This window comes from Nannospalax galili, unplaced genomic scaffold, assembly GCF_000622305.1.
Source record: "Nannospalax galili isolate Female #2095 unplaced genomic scaffold, S.galili_v1.0 scaffold109, whole genome shotgun sequence".
Classification (NCBI taxonomy): domain Eukaryota; kingdom Metazoa; phylum Chordata; class Mammalia; order Rodentia; family Spalacidae; genus Nannospalax; species Nannospalax galili.
Genome location: NW_008360315.1, coordinates 2665380 through 2687429, shown reverse-complemented (window position 1 = coordinate 2687429; position 22050 = coordinate 2665380). Strand labels below are relative to the sequence as shown.

Sequence of the window (22050 nt, the reverse complement as noted above, 5' to 3'; positions counted from 1 at the left end):
TCATGTAGGAAATTTATGAAGATACATACTTCCTAGTATTAAATTGGATTTTACAGAATTTTTAACATTTGTTTCCTTTAAATGTAAAAAAGCAAAATATGAAAATAATACATGCTACAGTGATATGTGAAAAATAATGATAAGTATATTTCTTAAAAGACTTCATATATTGAATAATCATTTCGGTCCTAAATATGTTTGTTTTAACAAGACCAGCTATACAGTAATTGAAATATTTAAACAATGACATAGATGCCCATTGAACTTAGCTACTAAGAAATATGAACTTAAGGCTAGAGCAGCTCGAAGAGTCTGGGTGTTAATAATAATTAATCATAAAACAGACCATTAACTCTGTGGTTAACCAGCTTACTTTTTCCATGAGTCATCAGCTTTCTCAAAAGGTTACACTTCTTTCATTATTCGGCTAATATATGTTTCTTGAATGAATGCATAAGCAGGGGTTGGGCTGGTGGTTCTATTTGTTCTGTGCAATAATTCTGCCTATTTACCTATGATTGATAGCCAAGTATAAATACTGTGTCATGAGTCATGCTGAACCTGATTTGCCCCTACGTAGTCTTGCCTGAGATATTGAGTTGACCAAGTAGACGCATTTACACTTGGCACTTCAGTGAATTCAGCTCTTTGTTGACTCAGAGCAAAGCACTGCTGTGCAGTGGGTCACTTACTGAAATTCTCGTCATCTACCCTGAACTTATTCGCTACTCTTCAAAATGTTTAGTGGGGAATATGTGAGTACATCAATTGTTTCCATAAAAACTTTCCAGTCTTTTGCAATTTGAGTTACTCGGTATTTTGAAGAGGAAATATTGGTTTTAATTTGTATTCATTAAAATTTTAACTAGCTAATGTTCACTATAACTATTAAATGGAGTGAATATTATTAAGCCTTAAATCCATACTAATGTATTATTTTAAATAACAAATTGTTTCTACTTTTGTATGTTGTCCAACTCATAATTACGGCTAGTTATGCTAAGGATTGGTCTCCATGTTTGCTTCTTAATATAAGAAATTAAAATAATGCTGATGGCAACTTTTCATTTTGAATGAAAATCTGTTAAATTTAAGTAATATAATTTAGTCATTCCAGTTTTTCTTATATGAGTTACTTCAGCTCCTCTGCTACTGAGCTAATTTTTGAAGATATAAAAAAAGAGTTTTCTAAGGACACCTGAAAAAAATATCCCATTCATATGGTCATGGTAATTTTATATAAATCAGAATGTGTATTGATAATGATTATTTTAAATCATTATAAAAATAGGCTTTCTAGAAAAGTTTCATGCAAAAAATCATGACATTATTTATTTAAAGTTTGGCAAAATAAAATACTTTTGTTTACTCATTAGCACATTTTTAATTGCTAGAAATATTATTTATTTCATTTTTCAAGCTAAGCACTGAATGAAGACATCAAACATAGCTACTTTCTATTACTTTTGGTTTAACATCTCAATCATTTTCTCCCACTAGAAAAGACTTGCAGGGCTGGGGAGATGGCTCAGTCAGTAAAGTCCTTGCCTTGCAAATGTGAGGACCTGACTTCAATCCCCAGAATGCATGTAAAAACAAAAAATAATGCTGGCTATGGTGCCAGGTAACTTAAACTAAAAATATAAATGGTTTAAATTTCAAAAACCTATAATTTTCTTCCTTTTTATTTGACTAAAGCTATTGGAAAATATTATTTATAGCATTTTATCCAAAGAAAAACAGTATTTTTATCATTTAGATTATTAAATCTAATTTAATATAATTAATTTTCATTACTTGTAGAGTAAGTAAAGAAAAATGAAGATAAGAATTTTGTTTAGCTGTACTGAAGATGAGAATCATATATATCGTATTATAAGTAAAATGGTTTTCTGTATCATAGATGTTATTGTATTGTAACCCAATTTCCTATCTTCGGTTTATGGCCCAAGTAGTCAGGGATTGATGTTATGGTGGCCAATATTTAATCTTAAGTTCATTATCCATTCTCCATTTCATGTTGGGTGTCCTCAAGCAAAAGATAGGCACTCCGATAGGCAAGACAGTCCCTAATTAATAATGTAGATGAGTACTGACTTGGCTGTATCTTTGATTTGTATATATTACATGAGATCATACATGATTGATATACGCATATTGCCACTATTAAGGGGCAAAGAGTAACACATTAATGTAGTTCCAAAATAAAGATGAGATAAATGTAGATCCATCAAGGAACAAGAGCAATAGAAAAGCAATTACATTTCTATGATAAATGTGCAATATATTTAAATTATTTCTAGAAGTTAAGAATTAGTTGTCTCCAAATAATGAAAATAATTTAAATATATTATATTCAAAAGTTAAGCTTGGCTTTGGTATAATATATGTATTTTATTTATTTGCTCCAGTGCAAGATGTCTATTAAAAAGTTAATCAACTACTGTAAAGCTGAAATCTTATTGACCTATTAATTAGTCAGACATAAATCATGACTCAGGAAGGATGAAGGAAATAGTACTACAGAATTTCAAAAAAAAAAAAACTTAAGACAAGATTCAAACCCAGGCATTCCTAGATCCATGAAATTCAACCTCATCTGTTAAGACAGATGGTTTTCTTCCAAATATATTGTTCTGATTGTTCTAGGAACATTGTCTGCTGACTTTGTCATATCTTGTTTCCAAACAGTCCCAGCTGATTTGCTAGAATATGATTTTATTCATATATCTATTTGTGTGATGATACCCATCAATTCATTTAAATTCTATTCCATTCCATTCATACTGATACTTTTTCATATATCTGTCATATTTACTGAATGGAAAAATATTAATCATAGTCATAATCAAATTCATAGTCAAATCATAGTCAAATTTTTATATTAAAAGCACATTAACATCAAATATGTATATTTCCTATCCTATATTTAAAATAGCATTATTTGTGCACAGAAAGTTGAGAAATTATTATTTCTTGAGAATCTACTGAAGAAAGCTGCTATGTTACAATAACAGCTATGTATAATATAATATTCATACCAAACTCTTATAGAATTGAAATGAACATACTAGAGTTTTTGAAGTTCTTTTGGAAGCTACTAGGTATTCTGCTCAGTGATTTTTACCTACATTGATTTTAGACCTCACTATCTTCAAGGGAAGTATTGACATCCCCATTTCATAGATGAAAATATGGAGATTCAGAGACATTACTTAAAAGCTATGAAATGATAGAGTTTCTTGTGTAACTCAAAAATCATTTGTATAGGAGTGGAGATGTGGGGACAGACATAGAGGAAGTATGATTACACAATTTCCTGCTTGATGATACAAAGCAAAGAGTTGATTGGTTGATTGATTGATTGACCTTTATATTTCTTGTGGCTCTAGAGAATGAACCCTGGATTACTAAGCCATATCCCTTCCACTTATTTTATTTTATTCTGAAAGAGGGTCTTACTAAATTTCCCAGCCTGGCCTCAAACTTGAGACCTTCTTGCCTCAGCCTCCTAACTAATTGGAATTACAGACATAAATATGTCAGGCAATGAAAATATTCTTTATGAATTCAATTAAGATATTTTTAAAAAGTAGTATTTTTCCAACGTTTTTCATATTTCTAAGTATGCCTCAAAATGACTTAAAGTAACATAAAGTTCAGTAACAAAAGGTAATGTCTACTAATGGCAATGCGATGGAGGGCATTTAGGCCCAAGTAGGATAGACCAAATTAATTGATTTTGAAGCAACGAACTACATGTAGAAAAGAAAGGCATACCATAAATCAGAGACAAATTCAAAGTATGTTATCTGCAAGTGAATGCAGGCTGAGACATCAGCTGACAGTAAAAGTTGTTGATAAGGCAAGATTATTTTCAAAGCAGAACTTTGCCTTAGAATGGAATTCCTGGGAGAAAAATGGTCCCCCGAGATATCTAACTCTTGATTGCTTATCTGCAACATGACTTACTGAGCAAATATTATTAAAAGGTTATTCATACTTTAGATTACTTTTCACTATCACAAGACTACATTGTTTGAACTTTACACATTTAATTCAACAAAAGCTCGGAATCATGTTGGTTATGGCTTCAAACCTTACTGAAGCCTTAGTGAAACTCATAAGTATTGGAATGAACAAATTAAACACAGTAACTTTTTCTTTGAAGTGAAATATAAGCATGCTATTATATTCTTCAAAGAAAATATCCTGTACTGGAAAAACATGAGACTAACAATTAAACATTCAGTCAAAGGCCAGCCTTACCATGTAGGATCCATGTGACTAAGGAGAATTGTTTTTTGCATCTCAATTTCTCTTTTAAGAGGACAGGAGTTGGGTGTAGTGCTGCATGCCTGCAACCTCAGCATGCTGCATGCCTGCAACCTCAGCACTGGGGAGGATAAGCCGGAGGATCGTGAGTTCAAGATCATCTTCTGCTACATAGTGAATTCTAAGCCAGTCTGACCCACATGAGACCTTGTCTCAAAAGACAGAACCTCTCTTATAAGGGTCTATTGAGAATTAGTCAACATTTGATGAATCACTAAGAAGAGTACCTGGACATGAAAAAAACATCCATCAAAAGTGCACTACTCTTGTGCTTTATTGAATTGCAGTACCAAAGCATGAATCCAAGTTTCCTAACTCAAACGTTTTGACTTTCAACAACACAAATATTTGCTTTTTTTAAGAGTTAAACTTGTTTTATTACTAATGATCGTATGTATGTATAATTAAAATTATCAAATTTTTGAAGTAAATCTGAGTAACATTTAAAGTTCCTTGAGTGGCCAAGTGTGGTGGTGTATACTTTTAATCTCAGTTCTTGAGAGGTAGGGCAGGTGGATCTCTGGGAAACTGAGGCCAGCCTAGTCTACATAGCGAGTTCCAGGCCAGCTGGAGCTATAGGAAGATCCTGTTTCAAAAACAAACAAGTAAGAAAACAAACAAATTCCCTGAGTAGAATTATATTTTTTCTCTTAAAGTTAGCATAGTGTTTATAATAGATTTTCTAAAACAAGAGTTTCATATAACCGCTTTTCCAAATACTACCAATTTCTTTTCTAGAAAAACTTCTCAAATACATGCATTCACTTCTCTTCCCTCAAATCACTCTAAATCCTCTCTCATTGGCTTTCTCCCACGAAATGCCTAAACTGTTCCTTTTAAGAAAAGCAGTGCCCTCCATCTGTCTGAATACTGTGTGCACACAGTTCTTTTTATTTTACCTGGTGATGTGTTGGCTCCTTGGGAGTATTCCAGGGATAAATCCTTACAATGCTCCCATTTCTTACTGTTCAGCCATACCATTAAAACCCATCGATTTAATTTTCATATGTGTGCAAGGTCCTTCTTAGATTTATATATTAATCAATAGCACCTGTGCTTCATACACATAATCAACTATGTTTCCAGAGAGTGAAATCTCCATCATCTTATTAGTGCCAGAGAGAATGAATAGATGATAGGTAGATGCATAGATAGACGTAGAAAATGAGTAACTTGAAGGCAGGGATGGCTTTTTCTTTCTCTTACACTGACATAGCCATTACCCACAAAGTTTTATGCTCTGTCACTACTTGGTCTTTCTGGTTCCACTCTTGTAACCACTTTTAGGTACTGCAATTTCAGTAGTGAATGAGATCATCAAACACTTTGCCCTCTGGAACATAAATTCCATTGACTGAAGGGACAGTTATCACTCAAAAATTAAACAGCTGAGCTACATTGTAAAATCATTAAAGAGAATTGAAAAAGCATTCGGCCTCAGCATGAAAGTTTTTAGAATATTTATACTAGTAAGAAGAAAAATAAGAATTTAAATTTCTAGAATCATTTGTATTTTCCCATGTGCTTTTACATGGGATTTATTCAAATCTCTTGGTAAAAAACAATGTCAACATAGACAGTCTTCTCTGAAATTCTAATATTTCCATATAAACCAGATAGACTATTTTTGTTTCAGAATGTTAGTCTCCCAGTAAAGCTCTTTGGAAAATTATTTTGAAATCATATTTCCACCATTAAAATTGATATATTGTGCTCATATAAAAGTTAGTTTTTCATTTTAATCATTGTGAATTTTAAAATGCACCTGCTGCTTGCAAAGCGAAAAGAAAAGATGTTTAACTACATTGTCATTTCGTTTGTCCTAATTAATCAACCCAGTTAAAAAATTATACAGAGAAGAAATAATTAGATTGCCACAAATCATGAATGTTTAAAAACCATTAAATTGTAAGATAAAAGCTCTGAAAAATCATGTTTGATCAAGAAGAGTCATGGTTACCTTAATGAGTCATACATTTCTGTAATTAGGTGGAGTGGAAAACACAGAGAGAAGGAGTTCATTACAGGACCTTACTCACTGATCTTTCATTTCATAGTGTGGCCTCACAGAACAAAACCCAACCTATTATGTACCATGCAATTTTCTATCAGCAGAAATTCCTTATAATCAAGAGTAGCTCAAGGTGACTCACCAAAAAGAAAGAAATTATAGGAATTTTAAAAACTAATTTGAAGTTCATGCTGTCAGTCCTAAAGCCTGAGTCTCTTTTCAAATGTCTTCAATGATTCATAAATATTAGCCAGGAGCCTACTAAGGTCACTTTCCTAGACCAACGTAATTTCTTACTATATTCTACATAGGTGCCCTTGTGCTCCCAGATAAGTATAGCTCTCACCACTCATCAAAGAAGCTACTTCTTGCAACACAAGTTCCAAAACTGGTCAAACACAGACAGTAAGTGACTGTGAGATGCCCAGACCTACATGTCATATCTACGATACAACTTCTGCACCTAAGGCTCAGGCAACATTGCAAAAGAGGGGTCAGAAGAGCCAAAGAGACAAGACATGATAGGGAACCTAGACGAGTGAAATCACCACAGTGTGGAAGTCTAACAAGATCTGCAAACAACGTTGAACAAACTACTTTAGATGGGGAAAATTTCACAGGGTTCCACTTCAAGATGAAGAACTACAGGCAACCAATGGATGCTGAGGGAGGGACAATCAGATTTTTCCAGGGACTAGCTTCCTGAGAGTAGTCCTGAGTGAGCAACCCTAAACACAGGTACACGTGAGCACCACCAAATTAGTCCATTACAGATATACGTGTGTGTTAATGTGTAAATGTACATATATATGTTTATTTATAAATGATAAATGTGTGTGATGTGTATGTAACAATAATAAAGTAGAAAACAGGACATTGTGAGGGAGTAGGGGGCATGGGAGGAGTTGGAAGAGGGCTTGGCAGGGTAAAAACAATATAAAGACAATACTCATGTGAAGTTCTCAAAAACTAAAAAATTTTAATTTTATTTCAGCTTGTAAATATGCACTTCTCCTCTAAGGAGAAATAAAAGCTGTAAAATCTTTAGGGCCTATTTTGGTGGCCCAATGTCACACATATCAAAATTCATAGTTAGGAACACATTCTCAATTATAGATTTATCTAAGTCCTTCAGACATTCTGGTTAATTATGCCAGAAGGAAATAAAAAAATTAATAGACCGTGACAAGTATCATGTACAAAACATAAAAGTAATTTGTACACAGGATTATATGTTTAAAGCCCCCACTGTTTTGGATAAAGTGGGAATCAATTTCGCTCACAACTACTTTAGATCAGCTTTTCATCTCTGTATTGTGGCAACTTGTAATAAAACAACAGGATGCCTAGTGAATTTTATCATCTTGTGTGTTAATTAAAACATTTGTGCTATTTTATTTTTAAATAACCCAGGATTGAGACCCATGTAGTTGTCTTGAGCAGGTTATGAAAAGGGAAAGCACTTTAACTCCAGAAGACACATGTGTGTAGCATTGTGTTAGTAATGGTTTGAAAGAAATATGTGAATCATATTGTATTTTGTAGCTGGGGCATTCTTATTGCCATCAGTGTAATGGTGATCTGGATTATTGCTGAACTCTCAAGAGATACTAAATGTATGTAGATGCTCATCTAGGCTTTCTTTAGCTTTCAGTCTCAAAAACGCCACTATTTTAAAGGGTAAAAAAAACAGTCAAAGGTGGAGAAAGGCAGAGCTGCTGGTACCTGCGTCCACAGGCACCCTCTGTGTACCTTTGGTTTGCCACTGTGCTGACTTCTAGATGTTTAATCAGCTGTGCAGCTCAAATACAGAAAAGCAAATATTTATTGTGAATACAGTGGTCCCTTCACAGCAACAAGGGCTCAGATCCACGAACCCTCAGTGCTAGAAGAACTAGTGGGTACATTATGGAGATATGTGTTGTCTGTGTGTGTGTGTGTGTGTGTGTGTGTGTGTGTGTATAAAACAAAAGTCACAACTGAAACTATCACAGTTTAAGAGTCAATAGAACTCTTTGTTATCCCAGTCCTTTATGGTTCTGATTCTCTTTCATCCCAGACATTATACATACTAGGATTAATATTTGTCTCCCAGCCCTTGTTTCTTTTCTTTCATAGTTCTTTTTCTTTGTTGAGAAAATAGCCACAGAAAAATTCATGCCATCTCTAATTTGATATAGGAATTAATAGGATAGGTGTAGCAAACTCAGCAATGTGCTCAAATGGTATATCAAATTTTAAAAACCTAGGTAACTGTGATCACAGTCATATTTTAATGCAGATATTTTTTTCTGCTAGAGACAAGAATGTGGATAGAAAAACACTTAAATTTAGTTTTATTGGAAATTTTTATTCTTCCCTCATCCCATTTTGATATGCAAGAACATTCATGCCTCTCCTCGGGAAGAAAACAAATTCACTACAGAAACACACCCATGGAGTCTTCTGTCACTTCCCTGTGGCAATGTGTGAGGCAGGATATTTCCACACGGCTGTGGTTATCTGATTGGCATTGACTTTCTACACACAGCCTTGCTCCCTCTGGAAGTCCCCCCATACACATTGCTCTACTTTACCTGTCCTCTGTTTTTCGCCTTTGTGTGGCTCATTCTTCAAAGAAGAGTTCAAAACAGTTAGTGCCCGCCTCCTTCTTGCCACACCTCATTATTCATTTTTCCCATGTTTGATACTGTATCTTACTCCTCCAGCTGTGGGGCTTACTGCATCCTGTTGACACGTCACTGTTGGAAGATAAATTCAGACCAACATACTAATTTCTGATTAATAGTCTCCAATTTTTGGATTTTTGAAAGTGGATAGAAAAGTACTTTTTAAAAGATTTTATTTATTATTTTTTTATTTTATGTGTATAAGTATATTACCTGCATGTATGTGAGTGCACCTGTGTCATGCAATGCTGCAAGAGGTCAGAAAAGGGCTTTGGATTCCCCTGGAACTGGAGTTGAGGACTGTTCGTAGCCCATGTGGGTACTGGGAATGGGCCCTGGGTCCTCTGCAAGAGCAGTCGGGGCTCTTAACCACTGAGCCAACTCTCCAGCCCCAAAACTAAGTACTTTTTAAATTTTTCTTTTTAGAAATATTTACACTCATCCACAAGTCATAAAAAATAAATTTCCAATTTCCCTTTCTCCCTAATGTGTATATTTTACAGAGCCTACTGAAGTCCTGAGAAGAATGGTAACATATACATAGGGCTATTAACTAAATCATCATATGATTTGGATTGTCAAGTTTCTGTTAATTTTATTTTGTTTTCCTGTGCCAGAAACTAATGTGACGCCATTTTGCCTTTAGCAACCATGTTTCCTAATTTCTCATGATCTCTGATAATTTCTCAATTTTTCTCTTCACACTAAAAGTATTCGTTATGTGTAAGATGTCCTTCAATTTTGGATTGTCTGATGCTTTTCTACATTAGGTTCTACATGTACACTGATTAGAAGAGTAACATGGATGCAGTGTACCCCATCCAACACATTTTGTCAGAGGGCTCAAGCCCTCATTCATGAAGACAATCACTTACCTATGTTGAACCTGTTAAGACAGTGTATAGGTTTCCACACTACAAAGGTAGAATGAGTTTCTCATGCATTTGGGAATAAATACCTTAAAGATGTTGAATGCTCGTGTTTATTTTTAAACTTCCTTTCACCAATTTCAGCATCCTTACTGGAGCTTATTTGGAGGCTTATTTTTGGTAGAATGGTCTTTTTCTCTTGTCCTTTCAACGTTTATAAATAAGAGATTTTTGAGGAAGGCATACAGGTCCAACCAATGCTGATTATTGACGTACTGATACTGTAACAGTGAGAAACCATTCATCTCAAACTTGGGTTACAACGTACGAGTAGCTATCAGTATTGTAGATTGATGCATCTCGGACTATTGCACACACATCCAAGTTGACTTTATTTTGACATTTTTACATTGTAGACCTTCTCTTCCTACTACAACTACAAGATGCAGCAAACTTATCTTGTATTTCTCCCCATATTAGCCAACAAATTAACTTTTTCTAAGGTTTAGCTGAATGCTGACACCTGAAAATCAGTATCCAGACATTAAGTATACTCATTGTTACCAGGATATTACTGTTTTAGGATCATTTCCAAGACAAGGCAAAGAACTATGCGAATATACAATCAATTCATCTGCATATAATTATATTTGTCTGTGCATATGTACAAATGTGTGTCACTATGTATGTACCTATCATTGTTCCTGGTCATTTGTCATCTATATTCATTCTAATACCTCTAATAGAATCAATGCCACTATTTAAGTCTTCCCATTTTTTTTAACTTCTTTCCCGGACACCAAAAACTGTGAGTATCAGTATCTGAAATCTGTTTACTTCTTTCCCCAACCCAGCCATACCTGTAGTTTTGAATTCACTAGGCCATTTTCATTTGAGCAACAATTTCATCAAGACAAGTATGTTGTTTAGTTTCTTTTCACTCAGCTTTATAGCCTTCCGTTAAAACCCACTATTTTCAGTGTTGATTAGAACATGTAGGAAAGTGTCTTATTTTTCTAGATTAAAGTCCATAAAAATAGCAGTATTTCTTCATTGCAAAAGCAACCTTGAGTGAAATTACATAGACCTGGCATTTTTCTTACTGAAAGATTTCTAACTGTGAATTCGGTTTTCTTAACAGACATCAGGCTATTCTGGTGATCTGCTTTTCATCAGTGAGCACACTCTCTGACTCATTTAGCTAGAACTGGATTATACCAGTGCTGAAAGCAAATCTACATCACAAGAAAAGAAAGATGAAGAATAAAATCATTGTGAATACAGATGCAAATATACCTAACCTAAAAAAAATTCAATGCAGCGATATATAAAAAGAATGTAGAAAAGTCAGTTGGGGTGTATCCCAATAGAACAAGGTTGGTTCAACATTCAAAAGCCAATCAGTACAATTAACATGTTAACAAATTTAAAAAGAAATGACGTATGGCCTTCAAAATATAATGCAAGCATTTGACAAGCTTAACACTAGTAATGTTAAAAATTCTTGATAGACTTGAAAGAGAAGCCAAATTCTTTAACCTAGTAAAAGACAACTGTAAAAGCCCAAGATCCAACATGCTTAAAATTGTAATATCAAGGACATTGTCCCATCCCCTTTTTCTGTTCCAGTCTACCATAGACCATAAACAAAGTAAGGATGCCCTCTTTACTAATACCCATCCTATTCATCAATGCTATTTTTCTTAAATATGAGAATCATAATCAACAAAGGGAGACATGTTGACTATCCTGTAGAACACTGGGCTTAAAGTCACCATGCTCTTGTTCTGGTTTAGCAAATATTAAACCAGTGGCTATGTATAAACATTGAATCATTGGTTTTCCTATATACTATTTTGAAATAGGAACACTTACTTTATGCAGCTTTGTTGATAACATTATATTAGATAAAGAAATAAAGGGGTTATTTAAATTGCACAGTAACTGCACAAATAGTAGAAATCGTAGTGCCACCTTTATTCTAGAACATTGTGACTCATAAAATGTCTTTGCACATTATTTTATCTATGACATGGATATATTCATTAGATTTAAATGCTACTTAAACTATTTTTAAATATATAGTACTAATGAATAATCCAATGACATTAAATATGAGACCATCCATAAGAAAAGCTATGAAACACTTTTAGATCCATCCCATGATATTTATCTTCAAAGATGAGAAAATATCAACATAAGCTTTAACTCCTATCTTATAAAGCTAAAGATAGGACAGATTATAAAATAAAATGTCGAGATTATTCCACTAGGTTGCTACTGATTGAACACATGCCCACTCTATTTCTACTGCATACAGAAAGGAGTCAGTCTGACAATTTACAGCATGAGCTTTAGAAACAGACAGATCTGGGTTTGATGCTAGCTCAAATGCTGTAATTGCAATAACATGCTACTAATTAGTTTCATGCTTAGCAACAGAAATTAGCCTCCCAGCATCTCAGTTTCTTTCTATCTGGCAATAATATTGATCTAATTTATTACTGTATTTGCTTGTTTCATACCTAGGAATTAAACAAACAGCAAATAGCCTTTTTCTATCATGTGTGGTTCTAACAAAAGACACTGGACTGGGTAATATACAGAATGGGAATTTGTTCTTCGAGAACATACTTTTAGATGCTGGAAATGCTAAGATCAAGATCCTAGCAGCCCCCTGTCTGACGAATAGCCAGGCTCTACTTCCAAGATGATACCTTGAACATTGATTTTATCTACAGATGAGTGCTAGGCCTTCACACTGCAGAAGTAGAAAGGCAAAAAAAAGAAGCAAGGCTTCCTCCTCCAGACCCTTTTCGAAGTGAACCTAATCCTGCTTGCCCCCTAGAGAGCCCTGCTGCCCAATGCCATCATCATGATTAAATGCAACATGACCTTTGGAGAAAAAGGTCATATACTTCATTTAAACCATAGCATAAGGTGACATGATTAGTTAGCACAAATCTTGATATAGAGTGGAAATCTGTAAGTATTGATTATTATTTTTGGAGTAAGACATGATTAACATTGAACTATTTATTTTCTTTCCTTTATTCCTGCCATTAATTCAACGTTCACTTGGTTGGATTTACTCTCAAGAATTATTTATTAAATAGGATATATGAATATCTTTTTCTTTCCCTTTCTCTTTTATTTCATTTAATTTTTTTAAATTTTATGTGTATGTGTGTATTGCCTGTGTGTCAGGAAGTGCACCCTTGTCATGCAATGCCAGCGGAGGACAGAAGAGGCTGTCGGATCCCCTGGAACTGGAGTTATGGACAGTTGTTAGCTGCCATGTGGGTGCTGGGATAGGAACCTGGGTCTTCTGCAAGAACAACCAGTGTTCTGAGCCATCTCTCCAGCCCCCATTAATTTTTTTTTATTTTATGTGTATAAGTGCATTGCTTACATGGAAGTGTGCCATGTGTGTACAGTGCTTGTGAGGGCCAGAAAAGGATACCAGTTCCCTGGAACTAAGATTATGGACAGGTATTAATTGTCATGTGGGTTCTGGGAACCAAACTCATGTCCTCTGGAAGAGCAGTTAGTGCTCTTAATCACTTAGACATCCAACATCTTTCCTCTCTAATATGGAAGGGATCAAGTGCCTTCTCAACTTTTAATATTAAGGAAAAGAATTTTCATGTCAGTTAACTTCATTTCTAAGTGATCTAAGTTTGTCTAAGTGCTGTGTTGCAAATTTTAACTTTGATCTTGATCTTTACATTAATATTCACAAATATGAAATTATTTACATTTTTCTAAAGACATTTTTATTATCTTTTTCTATATTTACTTTTTCATTGATTTCCTTCCATCATTCTGTCATTCCAGATGTCTAGAAAACTTTTAGTGAAGTTGTAAAAGACCTATTTGGGACTGGATAAGCTTGTGACATAAGACTTTAGGATTGGTGGATACGTAGAGGCAATAGTTTTGAAGTCTATCTATTAGTTTGCCATGCTTCTGTAACATAGAGTCACAAACGCTACAATTTAAGCTCTCATAACTTCATACTGTTCAAGTTCTAGAGGTCTCGAAATTTGGAAATAATTTCACTCTGTTAAAGTTAAGATGTCAGCAGGACTTGTTTCTTCTGGAGACTCTACAAAAGAAATGGTTTCCTTGCCTTCCCCAGCTTCAAGAAGTTACCGATATTCCTGGCATGTTCCTTTCCTTCACATTCAGATCCAGCAGCACAGCCTCTTGCTTCCACTATCTTACTGCCTGACTCTGTAATCAAATCTCCCTGTGACTATCTTAGGAAGCGATGGGGAATTATATTTATGACTTATTCAGGTAATTCAAAGGTAGCCGTTCCATCTCAAGGCTTAAGAACATTTATTGATTTAATGGGATTTGAAAAGCCCATTTTGAGTAAAATAACATTCACAAGTTCCAGGGATTAGAAATTAGATATCGTGCACTTTGAAGGGTAAGTAGAATTTAAGTTTTCTATTTTACTCTAATTAGGTTAGGTTTAGTAGTCTTCTATTAAGTTAAAGTTACATTCAATTACATCTTCCTGGAAATTGTTTCCTAAAATAGTAAAATCACATCAGCTAAAACACTTTGCATCTTAATTGTAAGAAGCTAGGTAGATAAAATCAAATGTCCTCTGCTCTCTTAAAACTCTCGACATCTAACTACTAAGTTATAAGGCCTTTACATCCACTCATTTAATAATTGGATCTTATCTATACAGACTTCTGTGTCAATTTCAAAGATAATGTGATTACTCCTGTCTTAAAATCACTAGCTATGCTAGCACTAATAGACATCTCATGGTTAAATTTTATTTTGATTAAATAATTATAAGTATTTTCTCTATAAGAACTCAGCTATAAGCTGAAGTTATACTGTCTTTTTAAACCAAAATTAAATAGTAAAATCTTAATCCAGGGACTCTGTCTTCCTAAAAAATCTTCTTAAAGAAAATGAAAGTTTGGGGGATGGAGAGATGGGTCAGCAGTTAAGAACACTGACTGCTCTTGCAGAGGACCCAGTTTCAAGTCCCAGCACCCACATGGCAGCTACGAACCATCCTTAACTCCAGTTCCAGGTGAATCCAATGCCCTCTTCTGACATCCATGGCATTGCACAACACTGGTGCACTCACATACATGCAGGCAATACACTCATACACATAAAATAAAAATACTTTTTAAAATTTAAAAAAAAAATTTATTGAGAATTTCATACATGCATATAAGATGTTTTCATCAAATATATGCCCACTCCATCCCCTCCACCTCCTCCCATATCTCCCCATCACTTTTTTTCTGATAACTTCATGTACTCTTTCTTCTTCTTTGATTTATTTTTTATGGGGCTTTTGGCTACTCTAACATTCCCCCTTATGAAGAGGTAACCCTAAAACCTTTTAAGGATTAGACAAAAGCTCCCAAACATTTTTGAAATTTTTAGCCTTTGGAGTGGAGTAGGTTGCTAAGAGGCCCAAGGACACTGTGAGTTTTAGCCAAGAAACTGGCCACTTTTCCTTGGGGTCTTTCTACCCTAACTGCCAAATCATACCATCCTCTGAAGGGGTTACAGACTGCTCTGACATCTTCCATGCTGAACAGGGACACCGGGTGAGGCAATTGGAGTACCCCTTCAGTGGGTCTATCTAAAAGACTCCCAAATTGTATAACTCTTATCTCAAGGAGGAAAAGAAAGTCTTTGAATTGTGACTAGGAGATGTGAAGGAGGAGTAAAGGCAAGAGTAATTAGCATTACAAGTTCTAGCTAGGGAACTAGAAAAAAAGTCAGAACAGGGCAATTTTCAAATGCTCATATGAGAGTTCATTGGAATTTCCTGACAAGGACTTAGGGCTTCCAAAAGCATCCCTCTGTTGGGTTCCTCCTCATTTTTCTTCTGTCTTCCAAGGCTGGACTCTAGAGTAATGGATTCAGGATTTGCTTTCAGGTGTTTTGATAGCTGTTGGAGTGGTTAGAATCAGTGTCAGTTCCCTCTCAAAGTCTTCTAGATAGGGGGAGAAAACAAATTTATCCATCATTTTAAAACAATAACTGGTTGTCTCCCTTAGCTATAGGTGGGCACTACAATATTAGAGACCAAGATTTGAAGGCTTACATCTGAGCAGCACTTTCTGGTATGGAACAAAATCATCAATGAGAATTGCCTAAATAACTTTTAAAAAAACACTATTTTTAATATTTTATTTATTCTTTTTATTTTATGTGCACAAGGGTATTGCCTGCATTTATGTGAGTGCACCGTGTTGTTCAATGCCGTGGAGATCAGAAGAGGGCTCCGGATTCCCCTGGAACTGGAGTTAAGGAAGATTCATAGCCACGATGTGGGTGCTGGGAATCAAACCTGGATCCCCTGCAAGAGCAGTCAGTGCTCTTAACCACTGAAACATCTCTCCAGCTCCCTAAATAACTTTTTTATAGACTTAAGCCTAATGTCTGGGAAGTGTAATTCCTTGAACTCTTAAAGAAATATACTGATGACTTTACTCTTTGGTTATACTTTCCTTTTGGGTATTTAAGACCATATAGTTGAGACAGGATCTCCCTGTAGCCACAGCTAGCCTAGAACTCACTATGTAGACTAGGCCAACCTCAATCTCATAGAGATCCACCTGCCTCTGCTGGGATTAAATGTTTGCACCATCACACCCAGCTGCAGTCACCATCATATTAGTAGGTGTGCTTAGTATGCCCAATTGACAAGTACCCGGGGCATATCTGCTTCAGTAAGCAGGAGGCCAGAGTCAGCCATGTTTTCCAGGGTCCACATATCCACCCTAACTGAGCTAGGAAAAGTTACACACAAATTATAAACCAGACACTTCGTTGCTATTTTTCAACCCTGAAGATCTAAACACAAGTTGTCCTCTGTTCTCCAGAATCCTTTATGTTTCAGTCCTAAACTGTGAGGCTACATCCTCCACCTTGTAGAGGAGTGGGTCAGGCTCCATGGGTTCTGCTGCTGTACCCCAGGAGTCTGCCTTGAAGAATAATGCCCTACCCCTGAATCAGCTTTCTAAAGAAATATCAGTCTCTGACAGTTTTGTTGTATTTCCTTTAAGGAGCTTGTGCTTGCGGGTGGTTGTATGAGGGAAGCTAGTGAACTTCCATCATCCCCCTACTTGAAGAAAAGGCAAACTGCTTTCAAACGGAGTACCACAGACTGAAACTGGTCAGTGCAGGTGACATGGTCTGAACTACTTCCTTAACACTGGGGCAGCAGTTTAGTCCTGACAGCCCCTAATGTAGATATTGCATGTCCCAGACCCAGGAGAGAAGGAAGTAGAGATTTCTGTGTGTCGGTCTTTCACACGCCTAATAGCGTCTAATAGTGCAGTATATATCAGCTGGGGACTGCGAGTCACTTAGTACAAGAGACAACGGGAACTGAGATACTCTATTTAAAAAGAAAGAAGTCACAGGCTAACAGGTTAAATAGCAGCACAAGCTATGCCAGCTCAGGTTTCCCATTGTCAGAACACCCGAGCAGGCAGCCTTCTAGAAACATTCAGGAGGAGGAAAGAGAATTTACAACTCTCAATATATTTACCACATCAGAGGCTTTGAGTGTTTCCTTTTTGTGTGTCTTACTTCTTTGACTATTAAATTTAGGTAAGTTTCTCGTTATCATTTTTTGGAATGTTAAATAGAAGGAAGTGTATTAGATACTCCTCTGTAGATCAACACCTTTAGAAGTTCTAAGAATCTGAGAAAATCTATCCCAGCTTCTTTCCCCACCTTACAGAGAGAGAGAGAGAGAGAGAGAGAGAGAGAGAGAGAGAGAGAGAATTATGTAACTTAATAGATAACAAAACCAGTACCATAATGGACCATAAAAAGCAAACACAGGATCAGTAATATAGCTTAAAAAAAGAAAAGTTAATGTCTCTCTTGCTCACAGTTACTTTTCTGTTTCCTGGGATTTATTAGTTTAAGTGGCATCCAGCCAGTCCAAGCATGTTATGATTCTGTTTTTTTTTTTTTTTTTTTGAACTAAAAGTAGAGTTTATTAAAAGAATTTAATATATTTTTAACACCAGAGATAAGGAAGAAAGTAAGACACACCAGAGAACATTTACATGTACTTTTCAAATGAGAGCTGCCAGGCTGTGACTCCTTGACTCTGGGTAATCCTGCAATGACACAACCTGATTCATTCATGTATCCAAACTGTCATCAAGAAAAACTAACTGCAACCAACCACAGCTGGGAGTTCATGACAACAGAGGGGTTTCCATTAGGATTCTGCAAATAAATAAATTTCCAGTGGTTGGGTTGACAACATACATTTTAAATGCCTAATACTCAATTTATTTATCCATTTTTATTTTTGATCTTTCTGATCTTTCCCAATACACACACACACACACACACACACACAGAGAGAGAGAGAGAGAGAGAGAGAGAGAGAGAGAGAGAGCTACTTTCTCTTTAAATATGTAAAAATAAGAGTGGGAAATAGCGCATGAAATTTTAAAAGCTCAATTTAAAAAATAATTAATTAATAAAAAACAACCATAAAAAATCTTCAGACATTGCTAAATATAACCAGAGGGTTAAATTATTCCAGTTGAGAAGTAAATATTGCCTTAAATAAAGAAAAAAAATGTATAATTAAATAAAAGAGGCTTTGCATATAGAATTTTATTTTACCTACAGAGATCTGTGGAAATGGAAATATATTGTCTCATGAAAAAATAAGAAAACTTCCTTGAGAGAATGTGTTGTTTTATTTCATAAGTGCAGCTACAATGGAAAGAGCACTAACCATGAAGTTTGGATTTAGATCTAGGTGTTAGCTTCATAATACACTACTTGTATTAAGCAACTCTTAAGCAACTTAGCATAGTATGCTCTTCACATACGAATAAGATTAATAGTATCAGTCTCTCAGTACCGCTGAGATGATGGTCAAGGGAATTCAGGGGAAAATATTTAAAGGATAGCCTGCTTATATGAAATAATAAATTTTTAAAAAGTATTTTATTTTTATTTTATGTGTATAAGTGCACTGTCTGCATGTATGTGATTGCACCCATGTCATGCAATGCCACAGAGTTCAGAAAGGGGCATCAGATCCCCTGAAACTGGAGTAATGGGCAGTTGTTAGCCGCCATGTGAGTGATGAGAGTAGAACCCGGGTCCCCTGCAAGAGCAGTCAGTGCTCTTAACCCCTGAGTCATCTCTCCAGCCCCATATAATGAATTTTTTAAAAAAGCCTATTGGTAAACCAAGGATTCCATTGTGTCACATGAACATTTTTTATAATTATGAAAATTTTTGAGTCCACATTTTATTTAAGGTAGGCATTAGATGCCTGGAAAACAAGAAGAAAAAGCACTTGCCCTCTGAACATTTGAATTTTCAAGATAAAGACAAATAAAAATAGAAGACCAAATAAAATAGAGATGCAGTGAAAAGTACTACTTGATAAAATTCTAAAAAGATGTCATAGAATTGGCGAAGTTTGAACTAGGTTTTGAAATTGGGATGGAACATAATCCACAAAGTGGTACAGGAAACAAATATTTTTCAAAATAAACACTCATGATGAGTATGAATAAAGGTCAAAGACGCAGACTTACTTTGGAGTCTATCCCTCTTTTGCAAATTATATTTGCAGCTCCCTCATGATTATACTGTTCATGGACCCAAACACAAGAGATGTGACATTTATGACATCTTCCTTTGTCACCAAAATAATAGAAAAATCACAAAAATTATTATTCCAGACCCTTCTCAAGAAAATAACTGGCACTTTCAGTGTCTCTGCTACTGAATTTACTAAATTCAATATGCCTGAGAGTTTTACTGACTTTAACAAACGGGGCTGCTTTACAGTCTGTTTTACTTATAATTGTTTGATATGTAACCATCAGAAGTTCTAAAAAGTTAACAAATAAATTTCCACTATAGTTTGAAGGTTACATTAAAGGCTAATACTAGTTATTCATATAGAATAACTGACTTGAATGAGAAATGTCCTCCATAATATTAAGTGTTTGGAAACTTGGTCCCCAATTGGTGGTGCTGTTTGAGATGGTTATGAAATCTTTAGGTGGTCAAAGCCATGATGGAAGACGTGTGTCCCTGGGGTAGGCTTTGAGGGGCTGTAGCCTTGCCCTGCTTCCTGTTTTCTCTCTCTGCTTCCTGTGTGTGGATGAAAATGTAATCAGCCAGCTTCCTGCTCTTACTGTCTCCCCTTGCCTTCCCTGCTGTGGTGGACTTTCAACCCTCTGAAAATGTAAATCAAAATAAACCCTTCCTTAAATTGCATTAAGTCATGGTATTTTATCACATAAACAGAAAAGTAAATAATACAGATACTAAACAACATGCTGTCAAAAGATTAAATAAAAGCATAAACATTTCCACCTTTTCAGCTGAAATGAGTGTGCAGAATGTCAGATATTCCTTCTCCTGTTGAGAGGTCCCATCCCTGTGCTTTCCATCCTGAGGCAGCTACTATTGTAACTCTGCAAGTGCTGAACACTGATTTATAATGTACTTTCAGCCCTTGAAAATTCCTTGGAGGCCAATCTGCATGAGACGTGATCATAATGTGATTGTTCTCCAAAAACAGTGGGAAATCCCAGATCTCACCAGTGTCCTGTCTGTACTAATAAATCATACTAAGGAAGAGTGAACTGTTTTTACATTACTGAGAACCTAACTTGTATTTCATTTGAAGGCAGATTTTTGAAACATTGCAGAATATTTTTTGTACTAGAGGAGATTTCTCCTTGAAAGCCATTTATCTATGTAAGAGATTCTTAGAGATTTACTTAAAAGGATACATATATACATGTATTTTTGGATTGGACAGTATAAAATGATTCTAAAAACATCAAAATATTTAAGGACACCTTTATAGGTATTCTTTTTATTTTTTTAATTTTTAATTTTTTAAAATTAGACTCTTCCTCAAAATATGTTCTGTTGCCATTGCTCTTGGCTGCCCACCAGAACTTGATGACACTACTGCTGAAGGTAAAACACACATTGGCAACAGGACATGGAGAAATCAAGTCAGTACTGACCAGGCAGCTTCTTCCCTAATGGCTAGCTCCTATAGTGCAGTACTGGAAGATGGTATGCTGTGAAATCCCTGAACTATAATAATGACTTGCATGGCAAAATATACCCACTGGTGCAATAGTTGCATAAATATTGTGGGGGTAACCAACTACCTTCTGATTGAATGTAAGGCCTGCTCCACAAGAGAAAATCCAAGACTGGCACTAGAAGTCTGATCAAGAACTCATGATCAGGGGTTGACCTACTACTATTATTTTGCTAAATGGACGTATTATCAAACTGCCCTCTAAATTCTTACAGATTGGTGCAGCTCTCAGACCTCATCAGAAAAATTTCTTTGTATAGTGGACAATGGTTAACACAGATACTAACAACTGGTCAAAGGGCGGAAAATCTATCTGTGGAGTGCTCCACTATAAATGAGACATCTATTTCAGGTTCAGGGACCATGGCAGAAAAGAGGGTGGAAATATTGCAAGACCTAGAGGTTAATGGTGTGGAGAACCATAGCAAAATAATGTCTTCTAAACATGACACAACCACTGAATTTATGAACTCATGACACCATGGTTGCATGCACAAGACCTGCACAAGATCAAGGCACTCAACATTCTAGCATAGAGGGGGAAGGAGTACACAAGTGCCCACCGTTAACTGAGAAACTTTGGACAGTGGATGGTTTCTGGGCAGCAGAAAGTCAATTTTCTTTAAGGGCTTGGCCCCTGGTAGGTTGATTACACTCTGCTGGATGACCCCACACACTCGTGTATATGGGCCACATAGATTGGAAAGGAATGGATTGTGGGAAACAAAAGTGGACATCAGATTTGGGAGGTAGGGAGGTGGAGATGGATCCGGAAAGAGTGAAGGGGAGGAAAGAGGGATGGGTCTGATCAAAGTATATTTTATGAAATTCTCAAAAGAATCAATATAAGTATTTGAGATCTTTTTTAAAGGTTAAAAACTCATCCAATTTTATGTCTTACAGGGCTTATACTGAGTTCAATAATATATAACTATATTAATTCAACTGTGAACCTAGAAACTTGCACCCACTTGTGAAAGAGATGTACTGTTGCTCTGGAGTGTGTTACTGAATATGTTAAAGCTGTAGTGAAAAGCTTCT

The 22050-nt window shown here is 35.6% G+C and overlaps 1 protein-coding gene across 1 annotated transcript in view; it reads left to right on the top strand.

Moving 5' to 3' along the window:
* Positions 1-672: 672 nt before the first annotated feature.
* Anxa10 (annexin A10) overlaps positions 673-22050 on the top strand; it is a 90352-nt gene continuing 68974 nt past the window's right edge. The window contains exon 1 of the mRNA XM_008824945.1: positions 673-755. Within this exon, the coding sequence (XP_008823167.1) occupies positions 738-755 (18 nt within the window). The 5' untranslated portion in view covers positions 673-737. The remainder of the gene's footprint in view (positions 756-22050) is intronic.